General features: G+C 36.8%; 1 protein-coding gene across 1 annotated transcript in view; it reads right to left on the minus strand.

Moving 5' to 3' along the window:
* Positions 1 to 9,136, minus strand: part of LOC137293427 (B-cell lymphoma/leukemia 11A-like) — a 68,323-nt gene extending 59,187 nt beyond the window's left edge. The window contains exon 1 of the mRNA XM_067823958.1: positions 8,469 to 9,136. Within this exon, the coding sequence (XP_067680059.1) occupies positions 8,469 to 8,520 (52 nt within the window). The 5' untranslated portion in view covers positions 8,521 to 9,136. The remainder of the gene's footprint in view (positions 1 to 8,468) is intronic.
* Positions 9,137 to 10,168: the final 1,032 nt, after the last annotated feature.

The following is a 10,168-nucleotide window of genomic DNA, read 5'->3' on the forward strand; positions in this document are numbered from 1 at the left end:
GACGGCCCAGACAATAATGAAGGTAGAAATTAACATTCTGGACCAAATTATGCAAAAAGCATCAATTATGTCTAATGTATATTTCATAGGCGATTAATGTATGCTATTGAAGACCAACAATCGTCATTCACCTAATTTCACTGTCTACATTTCCAGACACCAGTGTAGTGGCATGTTTTCCATTTTATATATCTGTGTTACAAAGATGTTCTCTTTTTAAAAAACATAATCATGAAAATGAATTATTTTTCAAAGTAACACATAATGGCATTTTTCCAAAATAACTCCACAATCCATGAGAACAAATATTTAAATCCTATATCCTGATTAGGCATGATGTTACAAAGGTCCACCATCCAGCCACAAGTAGTTGAGGACAACAGACACTGTTAGTGAAGTCACTCAATTTCCAGTCAGACCAGTTATTATTTATAAACTTTCAGCAATCAAGAATGTGTGAGTACGAAAGGGTTCAATGCATCTAAAATAATCTGCATCATCACAATGAGATAACATGTAAGACTCAACCCCATCACAGACATCCCATACTATCATGAGTACACAACAAGGATGTCATAAATTAATTAGCAGTTGTTCACTGACTGCCTCCCTACAAACACACCCTGTTTCATATAATTTCATCACACCACAAGTCAAGGAAACGAAAAATGACTTTCAAGATTCTGCCTTTCTTTAGTTCCACCTCCATAAATCAGTTCCGTCACCACTAATAGCTAATACTACAGAATGCCAAAAGAAAATAACAATATTTACTGTCTTGATGTTGTGACTGGATATAGAGATTAGTTTTTCTAAAATGAGGACAAGGATTAAAGACTAAGATCAGTGATTTCAACAAGTTCTCATCCTGAAAAAAAACCCATACAAACTAATATCTCAGTTTGGCAGTTTTATTGTATTCCTGATAAGAAACCTTTGACCACCTTGGAACTACATTTCATGACAATTCACCCACAAACTTTCAGACTTATTGCCCTTCATGTCTTGAAGCAGATGTAACATTCTTTATATATCAAAGATGTCTACCTGGTGGCCATATTGAAATTTCAAAGCCTTTGACAGGTAAGTGTAAACTTATCCATTATATTTTAAATATCTAGTGATTTATTTATTGTGGGATGACGGTAGTTAAAAGGGTATATTATTAACTGGTATTTAATTATATTTTGGTTTCTGTAATATGATGCATTCAGCAGTATAATATAACTTGTTCACTGGTCAGGAGGGGAGCATGGGTTGAGGTACCCTCAATGTTTGTTAATGTTCCTTGAGCCCAAAGGGCAAGGAGAACGTAAACAAATATCGAGGGTACCTTGAGCCATGGTCCCCATGGACCAGTGAACAATGTATTTATCTTACTGAACACCTCAATATTGATTTTTCAACTGTTAGAAGCATGGGTATCATCTTGTACACTTCAGTTAACCTGTGACAATCAAGTGATTCGAATCTTGCATCTTCCTGTTTTTTCCCACATAGGTATTGTCTTAGTAAAGTTGCCACGATGTAATTCCCCTTCTTAACATACACAGGGACTACATTTGAACATTTTGTCAATATTTATAATTGGAGAGAGAGTCCAATGTTTTTGCAGCCACTGCTAGATTTTGCGGATGACACACGAAAAAACAGATTCAGAGTTATCTCCCTTCGATTAATTTCCATTCACAAAACATCAATATTTTCCATGCATCATGCCTTATCCAATATTATTTGAGATGAAAAAGTAACTACCATGAAGTACCGAATGAGTTGCTACTGGCAACAGGGAAAAAATGCAATGTACCATGCTTGTAAGCATGGTACATTGACAATAACAGAAGAGCGCTCAGCCAATCAGAAAATGACATTTATGTGTGAGGTAAGATAAGTATCATTAAAGCATCATCATCATGATCAATCTTAAACTGAATGCATTGTGACACTGTTGATTATAATCACACACACTATTCTTTGTCTTGTGATGCAAAATATTTAGAAGACCTTGGGTGTATAAGTTGATACAATTATCACATATCAAAGCACAGCTCGAAGCTCTTGTCCAACAGGGTACCATCACCAAGTTCATCTTTACAGATAAACCTCTAGGTAATTAAGCGTTGCACGGCAGTATATAGGCCAGGCTAGTTCATTATTGGGACAGTGGGCAACTGGCATTGTCCACCCTTCTACCATGACAGCTGAGTCAAAATCAAAGAACTGGCTAGAACTGGCTCTCAGATAATCATGTCATGGATGTATGTACACACTTGTACCATGAGTGTCGATGTCTTAAGCTGGTACATAGCCTACCATGAGTGAGGGATTGGATTTCTACCATCATATGACTATGAAAAATATGTTACTAAACATTAAATAAACAATTATAGGGATCCTGGCTTTCTGGCCATACTATTTGAATCTCATAACAATATCAGTCCCTCAGCAACAACATTAGACAAACAAAAAGGACCCTTTTCCTTTCAATTTTAAACTACAAAACCACGCACTTAAAATTAAGAGCCTTATTTCAAAATTTAAGGCACATATTATTAAATGTTTATCAGTAGAAATTAAAAACTTACAATCATCTGAATTATGATACACACTTTTTAATCAATGGAGCATATCAGCAGCTGTCTTCCATTCTGAACCGCTGGACTGTTACAGCTCTGAATAAATTTCAAATAAATTGAAAAAGAATATATAGGTTTGAAAAATTTTATTTTAGTAAATGAAACATATAAAAATCCTGCTTCATAAAGGAAAAAAAATCCTGCTTCATAAAGGAAGAGAAAACAACTATAAAAATTAATAACATAAGACATATGACCAAAACTACCCTTTGAGAATGATGTGATCTGAACTGCCATATTCAGATCACACTGTTACATGACCCTGAGGATAAAGTCCAAGATGAAGATTGAAAATGACAGCCATTTTTCAAATTTGATACAACTGTGTGATATATAAATGATAGATGGCACTGTAGTTTCTTTTATTCCATTATTGCACCATGATAATACCAAAGAAATACCATGAATTTATCATGAAACAAATGCCTCCATGGTAACTGTTGGACAAATACCATTCTGTGAATCAATTTTTGCAGGGAAATAATGGCACTGTTCCATATTATCCACCTACATAAATTTTCATTGAAGATTATGAAAACCTCTTCAGGTCCCTTCAAAATCATTTAGGTGCTTTCAGTCAAGTTTACAACACTGTCGATGATTACATAAATACATTTGTTTCCAAAAAAGGACTTTCAAACCAACCACCTGAAGTTCAAAAATGACTTTTTCTTGAAAATCAAATTGAAATTAAGAGTGATGGTAGTCATTTCATTTTTGGCAAGTAAATCGAATCATGACATGGACACTGATTCTAAAGATATGACACTTTTTTATTCAGCAAAAGTGCATCTTAAGGATAATCCCATAAATACATAATCTTCAAGTTTTATCTCATCATGCTAAATTTCATACATAATTAAGTCACACTGATAAAAAAATTGAAAAATATATAAAATATTACCAAGATACCTAGACTAACACTAAGATCACGAGTGTCAAAGGACTGTTTTAGAATTAGACAAAAAGAAACATGACATATTTAAGAGACAGTTGGGTCAAGTAATGAACAATCAATGGCTTGTCAACAGATGACAGACAGCAGTACATCTTGTGCAAGTATCAACCTAGAAGATTCAACTTAAACAGTTGCATTATGGCTGAGGTGTGATGTTTAAATTCTAACTCACATGTAGGAGGTAAGTGTTGGTTACTTATGGGGAGTCCACACAGATTATATATACCAGTCCCACTCCAGCCATTGGAGATAGGTGTATTGACAATGGAACCAAATTGATTACACTGAGAAAGTGATAGTAGCAAAATATTTACACAATACTATGAATGCAGTCTTTTTGAGAAGATTTGAGTGAGCACGTTTCAGCATGTAATGTGCATATAAATGATGCATGTAATACAATCATTTAGTGAAACCATATGTAATCATACATAACCAGTGCCTGAAATCTATACTGGACTATGCAGTCAAATATCAACATCATCAACCGATGGGACACAGTAAGAATGACAGTTCTTGGGAATTTCTTTCTGTTTTAGGCGTATTTCTTGACAAATTACTCTTGAGTGTGCATGTGTGTATGTATGCAATTTTAAAGCACAAAGTAAGTTGTGAGGCATCCAGTGCCTTCCTTCCTCTATTTTTATACAACACTTTCAAGGATTTCAGGCGTCTCAAAACAATTGACATGACAAGTGTAAACTGACTTTCTTCATTCCCACAAATTACATTCACTTCTTGTCTGTCTTGATGTTGAATATACTCCAGTTCCTGTCCAGACAATCACGAAGCCAGAATAAAAAGTAGCTTCACCAAAACTGTCTTGTTATGACAATGAACACTTACTGAAATGATAACCTCACACCATTATTCATATCAAGCTTCAGATTCTGAGGGGAATATTAATTCTTCACTTTTTCCACTTTTTATAGAATTAAAACAAACTGTTCAGATTCTGAAATACACATTATTCCTTTCCTCTCCACTTTTTATGAAATAAAAAAGTTAATAATTTCATGGAATTAAAACAAACTGTTTGTTCAGATTCTGAAAGAAGCATTTATTTTATTTATTTTTTTGTTTTTGAAATATAAAACAATTGCCATACCTTTTCTTGAACAAGAAGTATTGACATGATTTACAACACTGGACCAAAAAGAAAGTGACGAGTTAGACTGTCAATCTTTGTAGACAGACCAGTACTAATTTTCAACATGTGATTAACTGTATCTATTGCACTTATTGATAGACAAATGATTAACAGGACATATATAAGTAATGTTCTGAATATATTCCTGGTCATAAAAAAGTTATTTATAAATCATATCAGTTGACATTCAGTTTTTAACAGAATAAATATTGCAAGGTCAAATAAAACAAATACATGATTTTCTTACTGAGTCAATTACATTTCATACTGACATAATCAGTAAATCTCTTTCAAACTATCAGTTCTGAAAATATAAAACATGAACTTTTCACATGTTTCCTATCTTACTCCTTCTGTGTCATTTTTCAACTTTCAGCTCTGTTTTTGGGGTTTTTTTTCACCTCTTGGCTTCTCAGAATGTCTGGATAAAATGTTATCAGCTCCATTCTTTCCTTTAACTTTCTGGTTAAGAATTTTGCATTCATGGACCAAACTCATGAAACACAATCTGACCACTCCATCATTCATAGCACAGAGCATTTTTTCCTCACGACTGTCAGTCCTGAAAACACTTTCAAAAACACAAACAAAATGTGTTCATCTTTTAAAAAATAATGCCAGTTTTTGTCTTGCTGAGAATCTATAAAGTGTCTGAACCATGTAATAAGCACAGAAAATCTTTCTGTCTTCATTACAAGATCAGCTGGTCATCACTGCTCTCTTTCTTACCACATGACCTTTTCCATCACTTTTTTACATTAAAACAGAAAATATTAATATTCTCAACTCATGTGAATATCCTAATCAACTAACAAATCAAATGGAATCATTTCGTTTCACAATTGGTCCAAATGATTTTTAAAAAAAAAATCAATATTCAAAGCCTGGGAAATTACTCTATTGAACACAATTGGCATTTTCCCCAATTCTTGGTGTTTCATTATTTTTTATGATGTCTTTATGGCCAGATTTACATATAGCTTTCCTTGAATTCAAGCGGTTAAGGTTAGATGTTACTGGTCATAAAAAGTTGAGTTCACTGAAAGAAAGACATTTTAAAACTTCACTATGGTTTTAAGTACAGGACGAGCACCTGTTTTCATAGACTCGTACATTTACTTCACATGATTTTTCTTAATTGAAAATTCATTTTATAACTCCATAATTATTTCCATGTTAATTCCATATTTAAATATAAATATTTGGTTTAAATCAGGGAAGTGATGCCCTGAGGGCACACATAGGTCACACTACACTTCCTCATGTTGCAAAAAAACATTTAAAACAGAAGCTGCAGCAGCCACTCAGGTCTCACTTTCAAACAAAAAACAAAATAATTCCTTCATGGAAACTTATAATAAATCACTAACAATAGTGTATGTGCATTAGTTGCTACCATGTTGTGTAGAACACACATGACATAAAGAATCATTTAATTTCAGGGTTCATATTGGGAATCATTAACCTTTCATGTCTTAACTACCCTGACAAAACAAATAAACGATGTGCTGACTATTACAGTTGAGAAAAACATCTCTCTGATACTTAATCTCCTGTGACTTCCCTTATAGGTCAAGAACCACAAAGCCATGCAAGCAGAGACTGATAAGTCTCTCAGCCATTAAATATCAAAATGCAAGATAATCTTTCATGAAACAAATTTAACACATTAATATTTCAGAATGAACATTTTCTGTAATTTTTAACAAAGAATAAAACTAACTCTAACCTGTTATTTGTTTTCAAATCTTACCAATGTTAGTTATTATAAACAACTAAAAATACAAATCAGTAATGAATATCTATTAAAATCATATACAGTTTGCTGAGAACTATACAGGCTAGAGATCTTAGACAGTTTTGGTGACTGGACAAGTGCTTAAAGTCAGAGGTACAAACACCCTGGGGGAACAGTGAAGTCATAAGTCACTGCTAAGACTTTGTGATTCATACAACACATTGACTGTCAACCCCTATTTTAGTATCAAGCTCACCCAGACAACTGGCCATTTACAGCTAGAACATTCAAGGGTGTGACCAGTAACACTGCTGGCAGCATTAATTAATCCCCATGCTAATTGCTCTGGCTAATCCAATTTAAACTAATTATGTGGCCTTCACAGCTCGTTAATCAGTAATTCCAGATCCCAGTGGATCAGTACTTGATTGCATAATGTTATGTTCGCAATATAGACTGTTGTGTTAAACTGTTCACCACCTCCCGACTTAATCTGTTTATACTAATGTAGCTTTTGTTGTGTATGCTTAGCTCTTGGCTACTGCTGTGAGGTAGACGTATACCAATACTTACTGTTGGTACATAAACATTTACTGTAAACTGATTTTCCACATATGTCCATTATAGCAAATATCTTTGAAAAGAATCCTTTCCATTTCTAAAAGAATTCATACAAAAATAAATGACATAAAACATCCAAATTGAAAGCTATGAAACAAAATTACTAAAAGAAAAAATAACCCAAAAGCAAAGAAAAATTATAAATAAACAAAATCATTAAAAACTGATCAACAACATTGAACATTTTCTATTCTAAATAATAAAAAATTCTACAAAGTTAAACTGTTTTGAGCGTCACAAAAACCTTCTTGATTAAACAACCATCCACAAAACAGTTTTTTCAAGGCACTACCAGTCGTATCAAACTGTTGATTGTTGAACTGTTACACATTGTTGAGAGATTTAAAGCAGTGTAACAAAATAAATAGTACAAACAGACAGTGAGAAATAACACTAAATACAACATTGTGCAAATAAATGTCTAAGGACAATACCTCTTCCGACCATGTAATCCCAGTGCTCAGTATCATAATAGACTTTCCAAACAATACAAGACACTTCTATCGACTCAAAAACAATGTCTTGTCCCTTCATTCTATCATATTTCTGAACCATGTAGGTAAGTTCTCTCCACAAAGCTATTTTCATACAGAGTAACAGCAATACACCTCAGTTATATCAATATTCCTCTGTATTGTTCTTGTGCCGGAGTCGGCGCAACTTGATTGACGTACTGTATTGAAGTTGCTATCACGTGTTGTATCTCAGCGGAACTAGCTGGATACATCAGATCAGATACACAAGTCCTGAGGAAGCAGAGTGAGAGAGACAGTGTTTCGTGGATAATAACCTCGCGCCTGTACTCCGTTTGGTCAAACATACATGTGCCGAAAGTGTCCGTGAGACGAGACATCGACATTAACCCTGGGTACGTCTGAACACTGGTCATCCACTTACCATGCCTTTGCTACTGTGACATTACGACAATCCACGTGTCATTTCTGTATAAACTTCCCTATCTTTTTCTAATTCGTTAGATTTAACGAATGTCATAACTCTACAAACACGTCCATTACGTCATACACTCGGTTCGCCTCAAAGCTTCTATGTCAAAATCCCAGTAGACTCTATGATAAATTTAGCGCCAAAGTGTTGGCTACTGCCACCCGCGACCCTGTAAATGACCGCTTGAAAACAATGGCCAACTTGACAGGATTTGTATAAGAAGTTTGCCAACTTTCGTAATATATGTGATACCCCTCCCCTATGGCGCAACATGATCTCCCCGACAAAGGCCTAAAGCGAGTATATGGTCGGCCGTGGCCCCCTGACCAGTCACTGGTCCGCTGACGCTACGCCCGATCGGGGGTGACAGCTCTCAGATCGGGTGAAATCAATGAAATAAAAGAGTGACATGAAACTCACATGTGTCCGTGGCTTTCCGCTGCTGTGGTCGGCCCTGTTTTCGCCGTGACATGGCCTCAACATTAAAATCGTGAACTTGTCGCTTTACATCTGGACAAAGAGTATCAACAAAGATGGCGGCCTTTCCAGCTGAATCATGGGTAACAATTTCCCGCACCTGCCGTATTTCTCCCTGTCTAGCTTCTTCCTTCAGTCCTTCCGTCAAGTCGCGAGCCGTCTACTCGGCTACCGGAATGGGTTCATCTAAGGTGACCCAAGCTTATTGGGTGGGAGGGGCTTGCTGACCGCTGTCCTGAGTCCTATAAATAACTCCCGTTGAGCCACGGTATATTGACCGCTGCCACTAAATCGGAGTGCTTGGCGACACGGCTAGCTGTTAGCGAAGACTGGTCATTCTAGGAATTGTGTCACTCAGCACATGTGTAACAGTAAATGTTTGGCCAATGTCCGCGCTGAAACATGTGGATCACTGAAATACTAAGGGCGACTCCTCTTGCTTGGTGTTACTTCTATCTCCCGAGTCTAGCCCCGGTGACTTGGCGAGCTGCGATTCTCTGATAGTAAAAAACTAAACGCGCCAGCTAAGAGCCGTCTGCTGCTGAACGCCCCGAAAGGCTCGTGGTCAAGTGATGCGTGGTGGCCCCAATGTGTGTTGCAGTTGGCTGACCCCGCCGACCGGCCCAGTCCATTTCCTGTAGGGGTGAAAGGTTTTACTATAGCGTATGGACATTAGCTCATGATCGTGTACGTAACAGTTGTCTGCCGAAGCCAAGGCCAGGCAGGGTTCGCGAAGGCGGATATAAGATTATCCCTCTTGTTGAAACGGGAAACTTATTTTCTCAGTCTAACACACGTGTTTTCATTAAATATTTATATACATAGGTATTCATAACAATGACAACATTTGTAAGGGGAAAGTATGTGTATATATGTGTACATGTGTATGGTAGTTAATGGACAGCCTATTATCTTGTCTTCTTGCCCTGCCCTATGAAAGCATGTAATCAATACACGCTCGGGCTCGCAGACTGACCAGCGCGAGCAAGCTCGTGTCCTCAGCTCGGACCACTGACCCCGCGCGCGTAATGTATGCCGAAGTATTGACCTAACTATATAGGGCACTAGTACGGCCCTAGACAGGCCGGCCCGATGTCTGACAGAGGTGTTCGCCTGCTGCCTTCTCTCGCTGTGGACCTACCGACTGCAGTGGTAGGCCATGGACGCACACAGAAACCATGAGGCGGAGCTCACTCTATCCGAGCTGGCAACGCTCATTTCACAGTTTTCTGTGTGTTGACTAGCAAGACGATTAAATGGTAACTGTTGCTTTCGTTCGTTAAATAGATTTCAGTTGCTGAGCGAAAGTTTAAATACCGTGTCACGTCCTGCCATTTGTTAGAAACTGCAACGTGCATATCGACATTGGTGAGCACTGACGGAGGATCGACCGGGCCAAAGGAGGGATTTTACAGCAGTTTTGTGGATTCCAGTGTTTAGTAGAACGAAAAGGATACCAAAAGAATCGTATTCCTTTTCTTTAAGAAAATTCTAAGTTTTTTCGTTTTCGACGGTCAATTTTCGTTTATTGATAGATCATCAACACTCAATTGCTGTAATAAGAATCCCAATACCCTTACTCGCTCCAATTCAAAGTCCAATACTCACTCCAACGGCATGTCCTTAAAATCAGGCTAGGTGAT

This window comes from Haliotis asinina, chromosome 8, assembly GCF_037392515.1.
Source record: "Haliotis asinina isolate JCU_RB_2024 chromosome 8, JCU_Hal_asi_v2, whole genome shotgun sequence".
Taxonomy (NCBI): domain Eukaryota; kingdom Metazoa; phylum Mollusca; class Gastropoda; order Lepetellida; family Haliotidae; genus Haliotis; species Haliotis asinina.